The 24,051-nt window shown below is 42.2% G+C and overlaps 1 protein-coding gene across 1 annotated transcript; it reads right to left on the bottom strand.

Annotated features, from left to right (window-relative positions):
- Positions 1-7,085: 7,085 nt before the first annotated feature.
- SRD5A1 (steroid 5 alpha-reductase 1) lies at positions 7,086-23,989 on the bottom strand. The gene is made up of 5 exons (XM_015854373.2): positions 23,606-23,989; positions 22,436-22,602; positions 11,939-12,040; positions 10,243-10,393; positions 7,086-9,034 (listed from the first exon to the last, which is right to left on the bottom strand). Exons 1-5 carry the CDS (start codon positions 23,917-23,919, stop codon positions 8,968-8,970), a joined length of 801 nt encoding a protein of 266 aa, XP_015709859.1. The 5' UTR covers positions 23,920-23,989; the 3' UTR covers positions 7,086-8,967.
- Between the last annotated feature and the right edge of the window lie 62 nt (positions 23,990-24,051).

Here is a 24,051-nt window from a genome sequence, read left to right as displayed (position 1 = left end):
GTTTTTTAACTGGGAGATTAAGAATTCCTGTCTTTAAGATTTGTCAAAGTTCTTAAGAGTTGTATGAAAAAAGATGGTCTGTCTTCGTGTCTTGGTTAATCGAGTGTCCCGCAGGGAGTTACTTTTGTAAGAATAATCTGCCATTGAATGACAGATTGAGAGAACTCCTTAAGGAGACGCTGTTGAAAGTTTATTGCAATGAATTCTTGGAACTCGCCAGGGTTCCTCTCTTACTCCTAATTGCATTCTACAAAGACCCAAGATCATCTGTACGTTGTCATTCTCTGGGTATTTACTTAGAGACAGCTGACAGCTGTGTGGATCCTGGAAAGAACAACAGATCCTGCTTCAGACTTGCTGGTAGGAAAAGAATCCGAAAGTAATGCATTCCTCCTGGGAACAGTATTACAGTGAAAATGCTTACCCTCACATGAGTTTATTTGCTTAAAAAAAAAAAAAAAAAAAAAAAAAAGTGCAAGGATGTACCAGACAATCTATGAGAGAACTGAGATTTGTTCAGTGGGGATGTGCCCTAGAGCCTTCATCTGCCATGTTAACATGGCACCAAAGAGGGCACCAGCTGCTTCAGTATTGACTCCAGAGGAATTAATTATGTACAGCAGGATGGCTATGGAAAGAATTAACAAAAAATTACGTGAAAGATGCAGCTCAGTTTTATTAGCACTCAAGCTAGATCAAAGCCATACTTATCTTGTAAAGATTTCAAGAAACTAATTGATTTCGTGCAGGCAGCTGCCTATTTTTCATTTGTTAACCCTGCCCACTCATCTTCATCTATAGGTAGCACATGTACATACCTATATGTTTTTGCTCTCTAAATAGAAACTGCACCCTTCCAGTATGCTTCCCTCTCACTAAGTACATCTGTGTCCTGCATCTCCACCTTCAAAGCTATAATGTTCAACTGTTCTTGGGTCACAGTTAAATCACTATGACATCTCAGGAAGATTTCCAAAAGAGAAACAGCTTGATGCCAGTATAAAAATGCCGACATGAGCCGTATTAACATTGGCCTATGGATAAGTGATCAGGGAAGTACAGAAGATCAAAGGAGAGCAAAAATTTTTGGCAGGGTTTCTAAATGACAATAATATGTAGCAGGTGTAGGATAGATTAGATAGGGACTGATGAGAATGAGGAGAACAAAGGAGATGGCGTGTGCAGATGGAGGTGCTGGCCAGGTGGCCATGCAGATGGACTCATCTGTTAGCACACACCTTTGCATTTTCTCTTTGAAGAAGCTGAAGTCAAGGCCAGGGATTATCCCAGTACTCAGACACCTCTCCTCCAAACTTCCTAACAGCACTCCTGCTTTCTTGCACCAAATCCTTCCAGCTCAACACTGGAACCAGGTAGCCCCTTTACAGCTTCCTCTGCCTCACTCGAGTCACAGTAAACTGCCTTACCATCATTCTTTCCAGTGCATGGACAGTCTGTGATGAGAGATCCCATGGCCTCCTTGTAATGGCAGTGTCTATGGATATCATCAGTGAGCATCCCAGATACTTGCAATAGCATTCTCTCCTCTGCAGCCATATGAACTAAATTAAGGAGGCTGTTCATAGTATCAGTGTCCAATCTCAGAAAGCATCAACTCTACAATAAATCTGTGTTCTACCAATCTACCAGTGGGATACTCTTTCCTTGGAGAAAATGGCCTGATGTTGACTGAAGCCAGAGAGCGGGTAGATTGCACACTCTTTCTGCTTACAGAAAGAAGTGTGCTCAGCATTATTTTTCTTTTGGTGGAGTGGGAAGCTACATGGAGATCCTTCTCAGATCTGGAAACAGGTTCATCTGAAGAGAAGGCAGGTGTGCTGTGGGCTGGCTTGGAACCTGGAGAGGCAGGCTCTCCATCACTGGGCTGTAGCTGTTTCCTCATTCAGAACTGACTGGTAATACCTATGAAGTGCATCCCAGGTGATTTCTCCTAAGGTTGTGACAGACAGGGTTCCTAACAAATATTTTTATTAGACAGTGGCCAGGTTGATCTGCTCCCTTGACCACATAGTCAGGTGACAGCCATTAACACAGTGTAACCTTGGAGGACTGTGCAAAATTCTCATAACCCAGCTGAATTGTGGCTACCAGTGCTGAGGGTTGAGATTTGTGCTGCCTATGAGTCTTGTGTGATGGGAGAAAACACTAGAACGAAATGCATGGAATTAATAACTCCCGTGCAGTCTTTGACTCTAACTTGCTCAGTTCATCTAACATGAGTTAGGAGGGGTTCAATCAGACTGACTACGCAGACAACTCCATAGAAATGATTCTGAGCGTAAAGCCATCCCATAAAGCCATACTGTCCTTTCCAGCTGCACACATGTTCTACTACTGTTTCTTGATTGTTCTGATCCTTAACTTAACCGTGAGAACAATACACAGTACTGACCCATACTCCATATTACCTGTAGGGATTTCTCAGGAGTGCCATTGGAGAAATCCACAGCTGACTTGGCTGTGAAGTACAGACCACTTCAGAATCATCCCTTGCATTGTTTCCTTCAGGAATGGAGAGAGCAACAGTGATGAGGATATGTGCACAACTGCTGTCCTGAGGATGTGGAATCCACCTTTTTAATCTTTTGCTCTGTATTTCTTACTGCTGCACTCTATTTTCTGCATCTCTGTGACAAGGGAAATCTGAGTGCAGATGTTTTTTGTTGACGACAGTGTGATAGTGCATAATGCACACCTAGTCTGTCCGTAAGAGTACGATTGCTTGGTGCTTGTTGATCTGCTAGTTGGTGGCTCAGGCACAGGGCTATCAGACAGGGTACAAGTGCTTTTCTAGGTACTTCAGTGTAGTTCATGTCATCTAGAGGATAGGCAACGCTGCCTCAGCTTTCCACACAGCTGCTAAGAACTATTTATTGTAATATATACTGCGTGATGTTATTGTTTGCTGGACCTGATCCAAACTGCCATGTTTGTTTTGGCCACATGGAACCCAGCAAGAATTATGGACAAAACGTTTGCGTCTCACAGAAATTACCTCTGCAGTTACTCACAAGAGTGAAGCAATGGTCTCTGATGTCTCAGGGCAAATCTCTTCAATCACCCAGGAAGCTGTCATATCAGATCTGTTATCACAAAATATTTACGGTGTACAGTAGGAAAGATGAAATCTCTTCTGGATAATGTAGGGCTCTGGATGAGTGCCCAGCCTTGCTGCCAAACAGCTGGCCTTGCTGCTAGAGCAGAAAGTAGAAAAAGGAAACATATTTCTCTGGAGGAATGTGCATGAAGGTTAACAGAGGTAAGAGTCCTCTTTCCCACAGACCAAAATTACCTGGAGACCTCACTAACATCCGTTCCAAATTCTGGTTGGAGAGCCCTTAACAAAATCAGAGTATTTCAAATGAAAGCTCATTCAAAGGCTACCATTCAAAATGACTATGGAGGCACAAATCCTTGTATGCTCGCAGGCTGAAAAGTACAGCGTTATTGAAATCAGCCTCTGTGAATAATGAGAGCTGTGCTATGTTTTGTATTTTTTCCCTTTTTAACCCAAGCAATTCCATGACTGATTACTTCTAATCCTGAGAAAGCATTTGTGTGATTCACGTATGTTTGTTTTTACCACCTGGCCTCTCTCATTTGCTTTTCTGTCTGGATTGGAAGACCAACTTGCTCAGCCTGCACATGCACGTGCCACTCAGCATCATGGTTACTTTTAATCATGACAATTCCACTTCCAGTAGGTTGAGAGAGAAGTGAAATTCCTTGTGTGAACATCAGGCAATAATAATTTCTGTACAAATGGTTGTGAAGTGTAGATTTGGTGTTTACATCTTTGTTTCAGATCACTGTGAAAAATATATATTTTGCTGAAAGGAAACCAACTTGGGGCAAAAATATACCATTGAAGGTAGATTTTGTCAAGAAATGGGACATTCAAGATAACGGAGCACAATGAGTGATTTCCAATAGCTGGTATCCAACAACTCCTCTTCATCCAGATCAACCAAAATGTGGGAACAGGATAAGGCTGTTGGTGCTGTCTGTGTTTGCAGGTGAGCTGAGTGTACCTGTATATGCTGTCTGACGTGGCCAGCTATGTGTGTATGTATGTGTTGCAGTTGGCTGTTTGTGTGTGTACTTAACAGAAACACAAGCACAGTGCTGCAACTGGTTGGACCTAAGGCTGTGAAGCTGTGGCAACCCCACCTCTGCTGGATTTGGCAATCCCTGGCATGTAAAGGTCTGTTACACTCACATTTCATCACGCATTCATAGATGTCTGTCTACAAATAATGCTTATGCATGCAGTTATCCTGTATCCCATGCAGAACTGTGCATTTCTTCTTACTTGACTTCACCAGGTTTCTGTTTCTCAGTCCTCCGGCTTCTCAAAATCCCTCTGAATTGGAGCTCTGCTGCTTGTCATTTCAGCCACTCTCTCATAATTTGGGTCATCGGCAGATTTGCTGGGAGTTGCACTGTTCTTCACCATTCAGGTCATTACTGAAAATACTGAACAATGTGGGAACCATCCAGCAGTTGGATATTGAGTTGGCTACTGTCCGGTGGGCCTGGCCAACCAGCCGCTTCCACACAACTGACAAAATTCACTGCTTTAGTAAATACTCAGCTTCTAAACAGTAACACTGGGAAAGGTGTCTACCTCCCCAGAGTCAGTGTGGACTCACTTGATGCCATTGGGCTAGGAGGCTTATCTGAGCAGTATTTAAAGCCTCTTTTGTTCCCTGTTCAGCTCCAGCACTATGGAGATCAAGGTACTACTTCTCCCAAGCCCTTTGCAGTTACTGACACATTAAGACAAAAACAGGAATGCACACAGACACATGACTTCCTGGGAGCTGATAAAATACTCTAAATGGCAGAGCCAAGTCAGGGATAGCTTTTGTCTCTGGCTTTCATCATTGTTACGCATCATTAGGACTGAAAATGGAGTTCCACAAAACAGCCTCCCATTCCATCCTCTCCAACTCACTCACCCAACTGCACAGGAACATTGCAGACTTTGTTTTCTTCCTTGACACTTCTCATTGCCAACTAAAATAACTGATAGCATTTAGCAGCATTGAACAACTGACATAGCTCTCTACTACTGATATGTTGGTGCTTGTTCTGGGATGTGTTCTTGTCTGCCTCTGTTGTCCACACGGCAGAAACTGAACTAGAGAAGGGGACCACCCTCACAGCTGCTACTGTGACTTGCCATATTTGCTCTAGGCTGTGCTCTCTAGGAACTGGGAGCTGTGGTGCAATAGGTAGCCAGTTAATCTGCATCTGTGCACTGCCCTGATGAAGCAACTCAAAACTGTATTTGACTGGATTTCACATCTAACAGAAGTTAGATAATGCAGTTTACGTTTCTAGTTAGCACTGTATTAATGCAGGCACAATGTGGTGGAAGATGACATTATTGCTTGATGGAAAATAAAGCATAGTTTGTGATCTGCACTGTTACCTATTTTTTTTTTCTTTTTTATAAATCTCTTTTGATATGTATATGAAATAAGAACATCCAAGAAAATTAGCAGGATTAACGTTGAGATACACAGACTCCATATTACTTATGGACTAACAGCAGCTCTGTATGCTCTGAAGTTCAGCTACCCTTTTCACACAGAGAGTGGTTACGCACTGGAACAGGTTGCCCATGGATGTTGTGGATGCCCCATCCCTGAAGGCATTCAAGGCCAGGCTGGATGTGGCTCTGGGCAGCCTGGTCTGGTGGTTGGTGACCCTGCACATAGCAGGGGGTTGAAACTGGATGATCACTGTGGTCCTTTTCAACCCAGGCCATTCTATGATGCTATGATACAGGAGCAAATAATAATACGTTTTGCAAATAACTTGACTATATTGAACAAGAAGAGAACACTATTGTGGTGGCAATTCATCTAAGCGTAAAGAATTAAGAAAGTATGTACAACTACTTCACTTTTATGGACTTCTGCTAGTAATCCTTTTAAAAGTAGTAATTAGTCAAGGCTTGAAATGTCTCCCTTCCAAAATATTGTGTAACAGTTTCAGTTTAAGAAAACTGCTGAATACGATCGACTTTTGCCCACAAGCGCAATGCAGTTGTTTTACTGCACAATTCTATGTTTAAAAACTTGCACAAACTCTTGTTTCATCAGCAGCAAATAGATATGAAGGAAAGCTGAGAGCAACAGGAATTTGGGCTTCTCAGTGGGGCTCCTTTCAGAGCCACCTTCATACCAGTGTACACCCTGGCTCCACATGGCATCCAGTTCTTGCTCACCTGCATTAAACTAGGCTTTAGTGGAAGCACTGGGAAGGGAAGCACTGTTATATGCAAATATACAACATCAGTTACATACTTTGTTTTATATAAGTTTATAATGAATATCTTTATATAGAAATTTATCTTGTGATTTCGACATGAGTGGGGTTTTTTTGGTGGTGTTTTTTTGTTGTTGTTGATGTTTTTAATGTTTATGGTTCAGTTCATGTAGCAGTTATTCCAAAATACAACTTCACTACTACAGTCCTCAAGACCTCATTTGCGATAATAAGCTCACAGGTACAAAAGCCTTGGCCACCCTCCACAGGTTAGAACAAGGACTGCTAACAGAAAAGTAATCAAGCCAGATGCCACAAACTGTTTCTGTTAGTAAGGGAACTCTGGGAAAGATGCAGGTGATGTGAGTAGAGATGTCTGTTAGAAACTGTGATATCTATTTACTACCTAATATAGAACATACGCATTGCCTCCTTCTGGAAATAGCGAACCAGAATTCATTTTCACACTGTGTTTTCTTTCAAGAAAGCCCCATCAATATCATATTCTCTCACAGACAGATAAATTCTGTCAAAAATCCTGAAAAGGGAGGAGAGTACAAGTAGAATATTACAAACAAAAAAGGAATAGCATTCAAATAAAAGGTCTAGAATTTGCTCAGAATGATTGTGTAATTTTCACCAGCAGTGTTCACCTTGCTGTGTTGTATGGTATGTGAGAACAAACTGCCTCAAATACAGTTCTGTACTGCAGTTGTGGCAGGTTACAGCAGTGTAATTAGAACATTAAAAACAAAAACAAACAAACAAAAAAACCAAACGGAAGATTGTTCTTTGTTTACATTTTCTTTTTAATATTCCAGTTAACTAGAACAACAGTAATCGCCTCGGAGGACCACGTGTCTCAGATCTCCATTCTGCTACCGGCAAACCAGAAATCAACACTGAGCAAAATAAACTAAACTCTTAATCACTATAAATATTTAGCAGCATAAAATCAGAGCAAAACTGATGCATCAGTAGAAATTTCTCATGAGCTACAACAGAAGACTACCACCTACAAACAGCTGCGCGTCTCTTGAATCTTTACCTTTTCATTACAGGGAGTAAAACAAGGAGGGATTACAGATTAAATCACTGTAGCCAAGTCATTTTTTACTGGTTGTTTGTCCCGTTAGTGCTTTTTTAGCTAAACCCAAAAATGCAAATATTATTTCACCGTAAACCACACAAGTACTTAAACACTTAGATTAGATGTTGATGCATTTTGCCCTTCTAAAAGGGATACTGATAGCTGGAATGTTTAGATATCAATATTTAAGAACTGCCACAAGGATGCAATAGGGCTTACAAATACCTGGACATATCAGACAGCTTCCTGGGTGTTGGAAGAGTGTTATTGGTCATAATCGCTATGAGGAGCAGCTGACAGTCTGATGGCTCAGCTGTTGGGCAAATTATCATAGCAACGTGAATAACAATTTTGCTCCCCTCTTTCCTCTAACTATTTCAGTCAATAATAATAGAATGTGTTACACTTCTTTATATCCCTGAATAAACCCATAATGATAGCCAATGCTTCAGTGCATTAAGTACTGTATAAGCTGTGCAAAGGAGAGCAGTTAGTAACCAAACTTCTGTTAAGCAGAAGTCTGGGTAGCAAAGCACTTTTTCATCACCTATTCCCTGCATATATTTAAAATATATGTAAAAAATAATTAAGGCAAAAATTCTTCCCTTGCAACACTTTGGTTTCTCTGATAGTAGAGTAATTCATACAAAAAAAAAAAAAGAAAAAAAAAAAAGAAAAGAATTTTGAGCTCCAAACAAAGCTTAATGGGATAATGGAAAACTCAATGTTTAGTGAAATTATATTACCAATATACCAATATTACCAAAGATTTTTTAAAAAACTATATAGTAAGCAAAATCTACAGAACATTAAAAAGAACCATCAACCGTGCTAGACTGTATTAAGCATCCCTAATAAATAATGTCCTCTAGAGTAATATGGAGCTGAAAACATACACTGAGTATTATTTGAGATGGTTATGAAGTTTGAGAGGCAGATGTTTAAAGTCAATCTGTTATTTGGGAAAGGCACTGGTATAGCTATCAATGCGAACAGCATTAACATCTCTGTTTTGTTCATATCTGCACAGTAGTGCAGAGAGGATGAAGAACATCTTTCGTCTCACAGTAACTATATTCATTTAATGTCTTTGGTCTGCATTTGATCTCCTGGAAATGGAGGGCAAAGGGAAGAAAGAATGAGAAAGGCGATCAAATCAGTCCCATGGGTTTATGCAGACAAGTAGAAGGCTGAATACATCAGCCAAACTGTACACTGAGAGTGACTGTGTCATAGCACAATCCTCAGATGAGAACACCAGAAAACTGTAGGCTGAACCTGAAGCATTAGAAATCCTGTACAATAGTTTATATGGTATGAATCCAGATGTCTTGTCCTATGTACTCACAATAGTCATGTGCCACTGCAAAAGCACTTCTGTTCCTGTTCACCATGCCCACTGAGTTAAGGGTTCTAATTACAAGGAAAAGTAGTAATTAATAGCACAGATACAAAGGCTTTGTCACAGTGGTAGGAGAACATTAGCTGGGTAACACTCATGAAGTGTTACTTGTTCCAAGAAGTAACCATTTAAAAATGGTGTTACCATCAGAACCTGATGGCATTTAAATAACAGACTAATATACAAATGGAATCACAATTTTTCTATTCTTTGGGTAGTCTTCAAATTTCTCAAGGTACCACCTGAAAAAAAAAAGTACAAATCTGTTGGGTATTGCATCTTCAAAATACTTTCAAGGAAATTAAGTAAAAGCGCAATGCATTCAAATTAATCAAGACTGCAGAACCTGACTGGGTCCTTCCTCACCACTTGGGCTGCCTAGGAAGAGGACACCAGGCCCTGTTATTTCTGGGAGTACTGGGAGACCTAAGATAATAGAGCAAAAACCACAAAGAAAATGTAGTTCCTTCCAGCGGGGATGCAATGGCCTCATGCCAGACTGCGGACTAGAGACTAACTAATTAGGTACCGGCTCTGCACAAAAGGGCAAGGACATTCTAGTGGACAGGGTGAACACTGAGTTCAGCATGATGGATCCTTGCTGTGACAACAGCTAGCTGCACACATGTATAGAGTGTGTTTAACATGTATAGAGCCCCAAGTTAAGGCAAATGCTTATTCACCACCATTCAGCAGTCAATAAACCATATCTAGTTTACCGCATCCAATTTTGGGCTTTCAGTATGCCCAAAAACTCATGAAAAGTTCAGTAGATGGCCATTTAGACAGCTGTGTAGCTGGAACATACAATACACAAGGAAGGGCTGAATTAATTAGATTTGCTCAGCTTGGAGAAAAGAAGTTTAAATGGGGCATTTAATTGCAGTCACCCACTAACCACAGAGGTATTAGAGAGAAGACAGAGCCAGATCCCTCTTGGAGTGCACAGAAAATGGTCAAGAGGTAGGGATAAAAGCTGCACCGTGAAACAGGAATAAGGAAACAGATATAAGGAAACAGCCAGACATAGGGAAAAAGAATTATTCCCTACGTGAATGGCAAAGCACTCAAACAAGATATTATTCCTCAGAGATGCTAGATGCTTTGTCCTCAGAAGGACTCTAAACTCATCTGTATGAAGCCCTGGGCAACCTGGTATAGCAGTGAGGTTACGAGCAGGTCAGACTAGGTCTTCACAGGTCCAGCATGAACTACTTTCATTTAATGAATAGCCATTATGTTGACCACCTCATTGTATGTTCTGTGCTTATGCTTAACTACCCTACTGAAATCTTGTCGTGTTTAATACTGCTCAGAGTTCTTTCTCATTCTCCGCAGCAGTGGCAGCTTTTCATTAGACTTGTTCTGCAACATCTCTGTGGTATCATTTAAGAAGTGGAAATGAAGTGTGGTATAGAGACAACAGAAATTCTAAGACACAAACACTTACTGGTGGTGTTGCTTTGCTCTTGAACTCAAAATGAATAGCGTACATAGTGCAAATGCAAGGCTTTCAATAGTGCAGCAGGCAAGGGCAAATCCAAGCCATTCCAGGATCTCTCCAAAGAAGTTGGCTCCACTGACATATTCAAACATTCCCCCTAAAGGCAGAAAGGGCAGAATTACTTTAAAAGCACCTGAATCGAGGAGATCTTTGATAGTATTTTTATTGCATGTCTAAGATCGTCTATATCATTAGTGTCTCTTCATATATTTTTAAAGCAGTAGAAACAGTGTTTTGCAGTTCAGGCTGTACTACATAGGATTGCTTCAGGCTTCATTCTTATCCAGCTCCATTTATCCTTTAGAAATCATAGGAAAAAGCCAATATACTTATTAACAGAAGTGATTTCATGCCTCCATAAATAGTTATTTACAGGGATATCAAGCTGGCACTGACCATCAACTGCACGTTATTATTATTATTATTATTATTATTATTTATTAATAAACAGAAATAAAAAAAAATAAGCCCTTTAGTCTCATAAAATACTCCTATGGTTCATTAGCATACAATACTTCAGTAAACTGGAGAAATGAAACAGCTCAGGTCAATGATGAAAAATATTATTTAAAATTCAAGTTGCAAATAGCTTAAGATGTGTTGCCCTTCTGTTCTTGCATCCTGTCAGGCCTAGAGAAAGGTCTTAGCTACAGGTGCTTCAGCACTGACCCTCACAAAATAAAGATTATCAGTTTGTGTTAAGTAAGTATATTTTACAGCCAATTAGGCATAAACAGTCAGTGCTCACCCGATGGGAGTGTTATAAAAGTAAGAACTTTCACCCTGATTCCAAAGTTAGCATACAAACTGACATCACAGCCAGCACCGTGCCAAATGTGACCAAACAAGCAAATATTTGCCAGCTGTAATAAAGGACATGCTTTGAACTTGCTCTAATTATCTTGCTGACAGAACAGAAGCAGAATTCCAGAGCTTAATTTGGATAAGTAATATCAGAAAACCAACTTCTCTTGATCAAGCAGCAAAGAATATCTTATTTCCTTCTGAACATTTCACACCGTGCTAGTATTCATTTGCAATAGATGCAGTCCAAGTGCCCATGTAAAGATAAAGTTATCTTCTTTGTGGAAAAAATAATACGAACTCTAAGAAACCATTTCCTATGGTAGAACAACTGCTATTACAAGTTTCTTCTCAAATCATAAATTATTGCCTCTAAAAAGATAACACCAAGCTTTAGAAGGTCACATTTACAGATTGGAATATCTATTTATGTTGGAAGACACTTCTTGAGGTCGCCTAATGCAGCTCCACCCTGTTCAAGCAGGGTCAGCTAAAGCTGGAAGCCTAGAAGTCCGGTCAGGTCTTCAGCATCTCCAAAGATGGAAACTGCACAGTCTCCCTGGGCAATCTGCTCTAAAGTCTTTGACCACCCTCACATTTAGAAATACATAGAATTGTGAGTTCACATAGGATTTCATGTGTTTTAATCTGTGTCTGTTGCCTTTTTGCCTGTCAGCAGGCACTACTAAGAACCCAGCTCCTTTATCTTCATTGCCTCTCATCAGGTATTTATATACATTGATAAGATTTATATACATTGATAAGTATTTTCTTCTCCAGGTTGAACAGTCCCAGTACTCCTCATGAAAAAATGTGTCTTTTGCTATATATTTATTACCTCTTGGTATCTTGTAACCAGTTTCTCCAGGTTTTCTCAGATTTCTAAGGATATGATCAGAATGAATATTGATTACCATGCCAATCAGCCACCCCAGGAAACCTGAAAAGAAATATACAAAATATTAGTACACTGAGTTAAAATAATCAGAAAAAGTAATAGGTAACATATTAGGCATGTTACCTCAAAGCAGTAGTAATATAGTAATGTAAAACAACATAAGCAGTTCCAGTGACTCTATGGACAATCCCAGTCTCGCAATGAGCTCTTGAGTAAATAAGGCTCATAATAATCAACCAATCTCTTGACCAAAACACTATTTTAAGTATAAAGTGTTATTCTTGGGTTGCTAGACAAATATAAGCACGTATTTATGTGTATGTGTGCATACATACACACAGGTATTATGTATATCTTCTAACTTCTGTATAACCAAACATATCAAAATTTTAAAGAACATGGAAAACTGGTCACTCTTATTCCTAGTAAAATGACACACCTCAGACTTCCTTGTAAATGAAATCATGCAGACTGTTTTGTAATTAACAGGAATGGAAAAATACAGTAGATTCTGATGCAAGACTAATAAAGATAATGTCATCATGCTCTCAGAAGCTTAGGGTAGGGACTTGCTAAGCCTAGCACTGCTGAGCATTAACAAACACTGAGCTTGAAATTATTTGTAATTATCTGTAATCTAAACCAGAAATTTATTCTAAGATAACTGCAACAGATAATGAGTGCTAACACCCAGCTTTCATAAAACTGTGGGTAGTTTCAGGCACCACAATATAGGAAAGACACGAGGCCATTAAAGAGCATCCAAAGGAGGGCCACAGAGAAGAGGAGATGTATGAGGATCAGCTGAGGTTCCTTGTTTTGATTTTTTTGCTGTCTTTTTTTACAGGCCAGAGAAGAAGAGGATAAGGGAAGTCCTCATGGAGGCCTACAGCTTCCTTAGGTTCTCCACCAGAAACTGGTTGGGCACTGGAACGAGCTCACCAGGGCACTAGCCACCTCCCCATGCTGCTGGAGTTCAAGAACTATTTATTAGACAATACTCTCAAACATGGGTTTTGGCTTTTAGGTGGTCCCATGTGGAACAAGGAGTTGGACTCAATGGTCATTATGGGGCCCTTCTAAAACAAGATATTCTGTGACTTACTGTGAAGGTGAAATAAAGTGTTGAGAGAGGCAGACAAACAGAGCAATATTCTCTAAAGATTTGATAATTCTACAACCAAATACTGCTCACATTCAATGATCCACAGAACAAAGACAACTGATTTCAGAGTTGCTTGTTGCTTTAGTTGTGACCTAGCTTCTACCACATACAAGACAGAAAAACAGGAAAAAGCATGCTCAGGTTAGCACTTAATTGGGATTTTTTTCCCCCCAATATTTGACTTGCCTTGAGTGTGATTGATGATACTAGCAAAAGGGATAAAGAAAATGGCTAGTATACAGTAAAAACATGTATTAACCTCATTAAAAGGTTATGTTAAACAGCTCTAAGTTGTTTGGAAGTTGAACCATCTGAACAGAAACTAACTGAAACTGAGGAGCCTGACAGGCTTATCATTAAGAAAACAAAAACCAAGCACAACCACATCTTAGTCAAAGCGTATAACTGCGGGGGGGGGGGGGGAAACCTTCTTTTTCTTTTTTTAATTTTTTAAGTTGTTAGTGTATCAATCTTATCAGTGTATCTGGTCTGATAAGTTAATCCCCACAAACCTCAAAGGCCTCCATGAGGGCAAATGCTAGCCTTCAGATGCTTCACACAGCTGTTGGAATCTATTTTACAAGATCAAAGACCATTTGCTTGTGCTTGCTTTATGCACATGCCATTCATTAAAAGATCCGCCAACGTTTTAATTCAGTAACAAGAGTAATTAACAGGCTGCTACCGCTGAAGCTACTGGGGAACAGAAGCTGTTAGCAGCTTTCTTAGCAATATACTGTTTCTACAAAGTTTCATTTGTAACCACAAATTAATCTGCAAACCTTTTGAAAGCCAGCTTGAAACAAGCACCCCTTAGCACTAAAATACTGGCCAAATTAGATGTACCATCTTCCAGTTCTAACTCACCAACAGGCCTATAAAGTCCAGTGAGAAAAATTCTGAGGAACTATCCATTTATACCTTGCAGCATGCTGCTTTGAAGGGAAAGGAAACACCTACAGTCAGACCAGACCTTTCCATACTGTATCTGTATGGGAAATTGGTAATCACAGCCTGAACCTCTGATTAATCTGCTGACACAAGTGTTGGGTCAGCTGTGGGAGCATAGAGGAGGGTAATTGAGCTGTGCTCCTGAAGGGGTGGAGCTTGACTCCACCTCCTCTAGACCTCATTTAAGGGCTGACCACCACTAAGGCAGCATCTCTTGGAGACTGCTCCTTGGTGGAGATTGCCTCAGCATTTCCAAGTGAAGGCATCTGTATCGGTGAGGTTTTCCCTTATAAATAACCTTTTGAATATCTGTTACCATCTTTGTATCTTTCCATCTTATAGTATCTAAACAAAGTTTTGGGAAAGTTACATTCTAATCATCTTAACGATAGCAAAATGGACTTCACATTAACTACAAAGAGGCTGTTTCTCTTCCAGGCTTAGATGCAAACAGGCACCAATCAACTCATCTTTATTGAGTGAAAATACAGAACCATTCTTCCTGTTACCTTGTGGAACACAGTTGCCAGTAAGGGGATGAATGCTGATCCTTCAGATTCAGACCTTGCAGCACAAGGGCTGCTCTAAAAGCAAAGCCTTTTTATTATGTGGTTCATGACATCAAAGACAGATATTGGTGGCATGGCAGTAGAGGCTGAACCTTCCCATCAATATTCCATTACATTTTGTTGTTGTGCAATGTATGGCAGCAGAGGGGCAGTATGACAGAATGATGTCTAACATGGGAGCGCATGTGGAGCAAAAGTTTGTCCATTAACTCCTCCATGCAGAAAAAGCTGCACCCACTGACATGCAGCTGCACTTGCTGAATGGTCCCGGAGACCAAACAGAGGACGTGTTCACAGTGAGGGATGGGTGGTGTATTTCAGCAGGGGTGACAGCACATTACCTCTGCTGGGGTACATTGTTATAAGCACGTCATGCAGGCTCTTGTTTGCTGCTGGCAAAAAAAAAAAATAAATGCACAGCTAATGGTGGTGACTGGGTTGGAAAATACTGTTTTGTAGCTGAGAATTTGCTTTATCAAAGTATATATCAAGTAGTATTCCTTTGCTACTCAGGAAAGTTGCCACCCTCTGGGAAAGAATGTTATTGGCTGTGAAGGAAAGATATCTTTTCAGAGTCGAGCTGGAGCCTGGCCTGAGATGGAATACTGTTGAGAAAGGCATCCGGTATTTGAGAGAAACAGCCATAGTGGAAATGCTGTATGATCCCACATTTGTTTCTAATGATCCACACCAAGACCATGATCCTGAGAGAGTGAAGAGTACACCTGAAATATGGCAGAAGCTCACAAGAACAGCACTGGAGAGGTATGCCATTTCACTGGTAGCAACAACCAATAGATACAAAGACCTAGACAGAAGACCCCCAATTTTTGAACTGATTCTTACACTTCAAAACTTGGAACAAAAATTACCACCATCCCATGCCTCCATATCAGCCATCTGCCAAATGGCAGAAAGACTAGATAAAATGGAGAAGAGCCAGGATGGCATGCAGGAGGAAATGTCCCCGGTGATTAATCGTGATGAACCTGTGGCAGTAACAGAAACACCTGATGAAGATCAGGATAATCAAAAGAATCTGCTGAAGGAGCTGGTCAAACTGATTAAAGTCTCAGCTATCAAAGGCAAACACCCCCTGTTTGAGCAAATGACCGTAGTAAATTTATGTCTTGTGCTGCCCTGTGGAGCTACTTATGTGAGCATGGAGAGGACATGAAGAAGTGGCATGACGAACCCACTCCTGCACTACAAGCATGGGTGAGAGAACTACAGAGCAGATCAACCACCACTGAAGTTGCTCCAGTTACTTCAAGCAACAAACAGAGAGGCCCTGCCCTCAGCCAGGGGAGGGAAAAGGATAATAGAATGTATTGGACTGTGTGGATTTGATGGCCTGGCACATCAGAACCACAGGAATATAAAGCACTGGTGGACACTGGTGCCCAGTGCACTCTGATGCCCTTAAGTTATAAAGGGACAGAACTGATTTATATCTCTGGAGTGACTGGGGAATTGCCTGTGTTGGAGGCAGAAATAAACCTCACTGGTAAAAACTGGCAGAAGCACCCTATAGTGACTGGACAGGGGGCTCCATGCATACTCGGTATAGATTATCTTAAAAGGGGGCATTTCAAGGATCCCAAGGGATACTGATGGGCTTTTGGAATAGCTGCTGTAGATACAGACAACATTAAGCAGCTGTCTGTCTTGTCTGGCCTGTCAGAAGACCTGTCTGTTGTGGGGTTACTACAGGTAAAAGAGCAGCAGGTACCAATCGCTAGGAAAATGGTGCACAGACGGCAGTACCGCACCAACAGGGATGCCTTGCTCCCCATTCACAGGCTGATTCATCAGTTAGAGAGTCAGGAGGTGATCAGCAGAACCCACTCACCATTTAACAGCCCCACATGGCCAGTGCATAAAGCCAGTGGAGAATGGAGGCTGATGGTAGATTACTATGGCCTGAATGAGGTCACACCCCCACTGAGTGCTGCTGTGCCAGACATGCTAGAACTCCAGTATGAACTGGAGTCAAAAGCAGCCTAATGGTATGCCACCATCGACATTGCTAATGCCTTCTTCTCCATTCCATTGGCCACAGAATGCAGGCCACAGTCTGCTTTTACTCGGAGGTGTGTTCAGTACACATGGAACCGTTTGCCCCAGGGGTGGAAACACAGCCTGACTATTTATCATGGACTGATCCAAAACAAAACAGGGCAGTGCTCCCAAGCACCTGCAGTACATCAATGACACTGTTGTGTAGGGTGATACAGGAGAGGAAATCTTTAAGAAAGGAGAGCAAATAATTCAAATTCTTCTGTGTGCCAGTTTCACTATTAAGTGAAACAAAATGAAGGGACCTGCCCAGGAGATTCAGTACCTAGGAGTAAAATGACAAGATGGGCTTTGTCACATCAAGGAGATGTGATTGACAAAATCACCACTATGTCTCCTCCGACTAGCAAGAAAGAGAGATAGTCTTTTCTGGGTGTAGTGGGCTTTTGGAGGATGCACATCCCAAACTACAGCCTCATAGTGAGCCCCCTCTATCAGGTGACATGAAAGAAGAACAATTTTGCATGGGGTCCTGAGCAGCAGCAGGCTTTTGAACAGATTAAACAAGAAATAGCCCATGCTGTGGCCCTGGGGCCAGTACGGACGGCACAGGATGTAAAGAACATCTTCTACACTGCTGCTGGAGAGAAAGGTCCCACTTGGAGTTTGTGGCAAAGAGCCTCAGGAGAGACCCGAGGCCAGCCCCTGGGATTTTGGAATAGAGCATACAGGGGTTCAGAAGAGGGCTACACTCCAACCAAAAAGGAGATCCTAGCAGCATATGAGGGGGTTCAGGCTGCTTCTGAAGTAACTGGCACTGAAACACAGTTCCTTCTGTCACCCCAATTTCCAGTACTGAACTGGATGCTTAAAGGAAAGGTTCCCTCTACTCATCACACCACTAGATGCTACCTGGAGTAAGTGGATTGCATTGATTACACAACAAGCATGGATGGGGAACCTCAGTCATCCAGGAATCCTAGAGGTGATCATGGACTTGCCTGAAGGAAAAAAAGTTTGGAGTATCACCAGGAGAAGAGGTGTCACATGCTAAAGAGGCCCCACCATACAATGAGCTACCAGAAAATGAAAAGAAATATGCCCTATTCACTGATGGATCATGTTGTATTGTGGGGAAGCATCGCAAATGGAAAGCTGCTGTGTGGAGCCCCACACAACAGGTTGCAGAGGCCACTGAAGGCAAAAGAGAATCAAGTCCGTTTGCAGAGGTAAAGGCTGGCCTTAGATGTTGCCGAACAGGAGAGGTGGCCAATGCTTTATGTTTATACTGACTCATGAATGGTGGTGAACACCTTATGGGGGTGGTTACAGTAGTGGGAATAAATTAACTGGCAGCGGAAGGTTAAACCTATTTGGGCTGCTGAACTGTGGAAAGACATTGCTGCCCGAATAAAGAATACAATTGTAAAGGTACAGCATGTGGATGCTCACATGCCTAACAGTTGGGCTACTTAAGAACAACAAAACAACCATCAGGTAGATTGAGCTGCCAGAATTGATGTGGCTCAAATAAACTTGGTCTGGCAGAACAAGGGTGAATTATTTCTAGCTCGATGGGCCCATGAGACCTCAAGCCATCAAGGAAGAGACCAAGGAGTGGACTTAACTATGGATGCTATTGCACAGGTTATTCATGACTGTGACACATATGCCATGATTAAACGAGCCAAGAGGATGAAGCCTCTTGGGTTGGGGAAGGGCGATGGCAAAAGTATAAATATGGGGAGGCGTGACAGGTTGATTATATCACCTTGCCACAATCTCGCAATGGTAAGCATTATGTGCTTATCATGGTGGAGGCAACCACTGGGCGGCTTGAAGAATTTGCAGTACCCCATTCTACCGCCTGAAACACCTTATTAGGTCTGGAGAAGCAAATCTTGTGGCAACACAGCACCCCAGAAAGCATAGAGTCTGATGATGGGAATCAATTCAAAAATTCACTTGTACATATTCAGGCCAGAGAACATGGCATTGAGTGGGTTTATCATATCCCCTGCCACACACCAGCTTCTAGAAAGACTGAATGCTACAGCAGGTTGTTAAAAACCATGTTGAAAGCAATGAGAGGCAAAACATTTAAGCACTGGGAGAAGCATTTGGTAGAAGCCACCTGGCTGGTAAACACCAGAAGATTGGTCAGTTGAGAATGTCCTACACAATCCAACTCCCTACATACTGTAGAGGGAGATAAGGTTCCTGTAGTACATATAAAGAATGTGTTGGGAAAAGCAGTTTGGGTCCTTCCAGCTTCTGGAAAGGGCAAACCCCTCCACAGAACTGTTTTCACACAGGGACCTGGGTGCACTTGGTGGGTGCTAGAGGAAAAATGAGGAGATCCAGAGTCTACCATAAGGAAATCCTATGCTTAGGGAGTGCAGTCAGTGATTCCATGTATATAGTTATATATGTACATATAACACATTAATTATTGTTTATCAGACACTGTTTTATCAGGACGCCGCTTTGCAACACTGGAGGCCCGGGTCTGAATCCCCCTGTGGTGCAAGTGGAAGAAGTGCCGCTCTGCTACACAGGGGCTTGAATCTCGGGGGTTGGACTTGATGATCTCTAAGGTCCCTTCCAACCCACACCAGACTGTGATACTGTGACATATATAACACATTTTAATTATTGTTTGTTCCTACACAGATATAGCTTAAGCAAGATGCGGTGATGTGAAATACAGGGCGGAATATTGTGGTTTTATGATTTCTGATGTTGATATTCCACATCAGAACAACATGCAAAACAGTGGCAGTCAAAGAATTAACATCCTGGTTCCATGTTACCTCCATTGGGGGCATTCTGGATTCCCAGAGGACTTGGCACAAAGAAGAACAGTGGTAGGAGTCCAGATTGGACCTCAGCCACTCTGCCTGGGGCAGTCTCAGATCAACGTGCACATGCTTTGCTCACACTGTCCTGCTTTGACTCCTACTTTGGATACTCTTGTCTCCCTCGTTTTGTTTGCTCTGGTTACATGTAGTCAATTACCATTCCTCCTCACATCCTTGCCGTTGTATTTTCTCTTTCTTAGAATTATCTGCTGGCTCTCCACCCTTCCCCCTCTCCCAAAGCACATGGCCTGGGGCCAGCTGGGTCATAAGGCTTTTTTTTTCCCCCCTCCCCCCCCCTTTTCTCATTTGTCTCTCCTTTTTCTTTTTCCGGGGCCTGTTCCCCCCTGTCATGGACTTGCATCTAGGGAGAGCCCTGTGACAAGTATGTTCTCAGAACCACAGGATCCACCATGAAATACAGATGACCTCTCAAGACACGTGATGCAGAAATTGGAGCTGGACCTGATGATCCTTACCAGTCCCTTCCAACTCAGGATATTCTATGAGTCAAGAGGAGTTTTTCATCCATCAAATTAAGGCTTCATGTAATACTAAAACACTTGCATAAGGACAGTTTCCTGTTTATTACGTGTTCGCTGCTCTTGTTTTTCCAATCACCCCTGCCCACATAGGATCTGTCTTCCATAAAAAAAAAATACTCCTGCTCTGCAGGCTATTTCAGATTGACAGCACAGTAAATGCCTTCTGACTCACCTCCCAGTTCCAGGTTTCAAGAATACATAAAGCAAGTTGCTGTATAGACTCAATAGCTAGGCCAGCTTCCATGGCCCATGCTCCCTCCATGGCTACTCTGTATACAGTGCAAAGTAGGAACATGTTGCCCCACTCACAGGGTCAGCTGTCAACATCCAAAAGCAACTGAACAGGGATTTAAAGTAACTAGAAGAGACATAAGATATACTGCAAGAGTTTGATAAAGCTAACACAAGCCAAGAAAAGAAGGACTTACTAACTGGAAGTACACACAACTTAGAAAAGAGCACTGATGTGAAAGGGGATAACTGTCTGCAGGTGACTGATTACATGTGCAGGTGCATAGGACCCTATTAATAGCATCAACCTATGATTAGCAATACAGGAAATACATATAAAAACACATTCTAAACTAGTACTACCTGCAAGCAAAATTTGTACACTTTCACAACTGAGGGCAGCTGAACCTAAATATTGTCATTTATTAAACTTGTATCTTTCAGAAATATTTGATAAAAGAGCATTCAAAAAAGCAAAATCAGAAAACAATTTTAAAAAAATAAAATAAAAAGATGAAGACAATTAAGGAAGATCTAAGTAAGGCTTATCACACAGCATTTAAGAAGATCTTGCAGTAAGGAGGCATTAATTTATGTCTCATGGCTCATGATCTCAATGCAGTGCTGTAAACATCTTTTGCTTAAGGCACTGGATTAGAATACCAGAAGCTGAAGTTCCGTACTCTGTATTGCACTTGTCTTTACCAGTTTAGACCAGCTGATCTTTTGATCTTTTTATTGTTGGAACCAAGTGTAAGGAGATTGAAGTTTCAAAAGCACTGAGAGTTCCAGATACACCCATCCAGCTGCCTACCTCCCTCTGAAGTTATCATCCCCTTGTACCTCATGTTCTCCATTTAATAGAGCACATACAGTACTTCTTTCTAACCTTCAGAAGATGAGGAAATTTAAATAGCTTAATCTCAGTCAATACAGAATTTAGCACAGTGATCCTCTGTTGCCATTTACAATAACACTGCTGTAAAGGCCAAGCTTCCCTATTCTTGCTGTACAAAGCATGAGAAATCTGTGAGCAACACTAACTTGCTCTGACTCTAGAAAAGAAAATATTCCAGCTTATCTTCAGACCACAGAGACCCGTCTTTAAAGAGTATCTTGGAAAATGGCATTATAGAATCACAGAATGGCTTGGGTTGGAAGGAACCTCAAGGATCATTAAGCTCCAGCCCCCCCACCACAGGCAGGGCCACCAGCCTCCACATTTAACACTAGACCAGGCTGCCCAGGGCCTCATCCAACCTGGTCTTGAACACCTCCAGGGACAGGGCACCCACAACCTGTCTAAGCAGCCTGTGCCAGCACTTCACCACTCTCTTGGTAAAGAACTTCCTCTCAATATCCAACCCAAATTTTCCCTCCTTTAACATTTCCCCTTGTCCTGCCATTATTTACCCTCATAAAAAGTTGACTCCCCTTCTGTTTGTAGGCTCCCTTTAGGTACTGGGAGGCTACAATGAGGTCATCTTACTCTCAATTACAGGCTTGGCTCCAAGAGCCATATATAACCTCACTTCCTCATAGGGCTGAATGATCAACCTCATCAACTTATCCTTGTGATGCAGTCTTGCTCTCTAAGAAAGTACATTTGTATTACAACCATGTCTTTTGACATTAAAATTGGTATGGAGCTATTCATCAACTGCCATAACTCCATGAGTTTGTTTTGTTTGACCATGTAGAAACTTTCAACATCCATGACATCAAGAAACACGGAATTTTAGATTAATCAGCATGTTATGTGGAAAATCTCCGATTTGTTCTAAACCTATAAGCTGCAAGTTCCACTAAAGGCCTCAATACTGAAACAATATATTCTTTTTCACTGTGGCATTGAAGAACAAAGTATGTTCACCTAGTGCTGACATGGAGGAAATATTCTCAGTTCACAGCTATAAAATAAAACCTGAAAAAGCTTACAACTATACTACTGCAAACAAGATAACTAAGCTCACTTAGAATGCTGTGGAAAAAAATACAAAAGTGTGATTGAAGATACTATAACATTAAAAAAGAAAAACACCTGTGAAGATAAAGAGAAATTGCTACTCCTAATGTTCTCATCGGATATTTTAACTCACCTGCAATGAAACAAGGATGTTTTAACCAGTCTGAAGGGTACTCTGCATAGGTGCTTAAGCTTCGGCCTTGCAAGTATCCATTGTATATACAGAAGAGAAGTGCTAGTAGGAAGGTGAAAAACGGTGTCGGCTTTCCTTGCCGGATCAGAAAAGGAAATATGAGTGCCCTAAAATGAACGAGGAAAGAAAATATGTTGTATAAATAAAGGATGCTTGCAGCATCCAGACTTGCAATCCACAAACCATATCCTGCTTGCCAAGTTCTCAGCAGTCTTTGATCCCAGTTCAGATGGAAGGTTACACTTGCTTTAGCACCTAAACATTCAATTTGTTGCCTAAGAAGAGTTAAGGAACTGGTCCTCCCCCAGTCACTTACAGCAGAAATTTTGAGCTTCGTATCCAAAACAATCACTCTGATAGGCGTGGTAAAGACAAATGATGTTGAACACAAGACCGAATGTTCTCCTTTGTTCCTCAATTCTAAGTGGTATATTCAAGCATTCTGAAATGCACGCGGTCTCATAAACACTACACAAAAAGCCTATCAGGATTTTCAGGTGATAACATCAATGTGAAAAACACTGTGGTAGATAACAGTACTTTTACCTAACCAAGATACTTTGCTGTCATCCTTACCTGTATGGAATAAGGCACCATAGAGTGTCACTGGTTACAGGAGAAGCGAAACTCCAGTGGTTTGAGAGGTAAAGAGTAACAAGTTAATTAATTAACAGGGTTATTCTAAGTGTGCAGCACTGTGCTGCAGTACAGCAAACCAAAGCTGATGAGAGCTATCTTCCAATAAACCACCATCCACAGAACAGTCCCACCAGCATTATACAACCAGAAAAATGACGCTGCCACACAACATCTGCTTAAGCTTCTGCTTTCTGTTTCCCAGCTTTATCTATAAAGGAAAGGCAGGCTGGGATCCCATTCCAAAGGAGATCTCAGCCTTCCATTCGTGCTTTTACGAAGGGAAAGCCGGGGAGCAGAGGCACAGCATCATCCTTAGAGCCACCAGGTCAACTCACAGCACACCGCAAGGTCTCCGCACCAGGAAAACCGCCATCCCACCATAGTAACCCGGGCTCCAGTCAGCACTGCGCTGAAAGCCCTTAGAGTATCGCTGCCCCATTTCATCCCGCCCCGATCGGACAGCGCCAGCACCTGTTGACGTAGTGCAGGACGAAGCAGAGCAGCAGCACGGCGTTGGGCAGCCGCCATGAGGGGATGCAGGCGGACAGTGCGAGCGGGACGATGAGCGCGGGCAGCTCCTGCAGCAGCCATGCGGGCCGGGCGGGCAGCAGCCAGCCGAAACGGCGCGACGAGTAGCGCCCGTAGGGCATGGGGATGAACCGCAGCAGCAGCGCCGACACGGCGCCGAGCGCCACCAGCCCGTAGGACAGCAGGCCCAGCAGGCGCTGCTCCCGCGGGCCCGCTGCCCGCTGCCAGAAGGTGCAGAAGGAACATCCACCTGCCATGTCGCGATACGCCCCACTGAGCCGCCCCGCCGCATCTCCATTCCTCGGGCAGCCTGCGGCACGCCCTGCGACATCACGGACCAATCAGCCTAGGGGGCGGAGCTTCGAGCCTCCCGCTGATTGGTGGAGGAG

This window comes from Coturnix japonica, chromosome 2 (genome assembly GCF_001577835.2).
Source record: "Coturnix japonica isolate 7356 chromosome 2, Coturnix japonica 2.1, whole genome shotgun sequence".
Lineage (NCBI taxonomy): Eukaryota > Metazoa > Chordata > Aves > Galliformes > Phasianidae > Coturnix > Coturnix japonica.
This window is presented reverse-complemented; position numbering and strand designations above follow the sequence as displayed.

Coding starts and splice junctions, on each gene's coding strand:
- SRD5A1 (XM_015854373.2), bottom strand. CDS start 23,919: ATGGCAGGTGGATGTTCCTTCTGCACCTTCTGGCAGCGGGCAGCGGGC. Junction 12,041..22,435: donor ACATCCTTGTTTCATTGCAG/GTGAGTTAAAAT, acceptor ATTTCTTTTCAG/GTTTCCTGGGGTGGCTGATT. Junction 10,394..11,938: donor TGGTTACAAGATACCAAGAG/GTAATAAATATA, acceptor TTCTGCCTTTAG/GGGGAATGTTTGAATATGTC.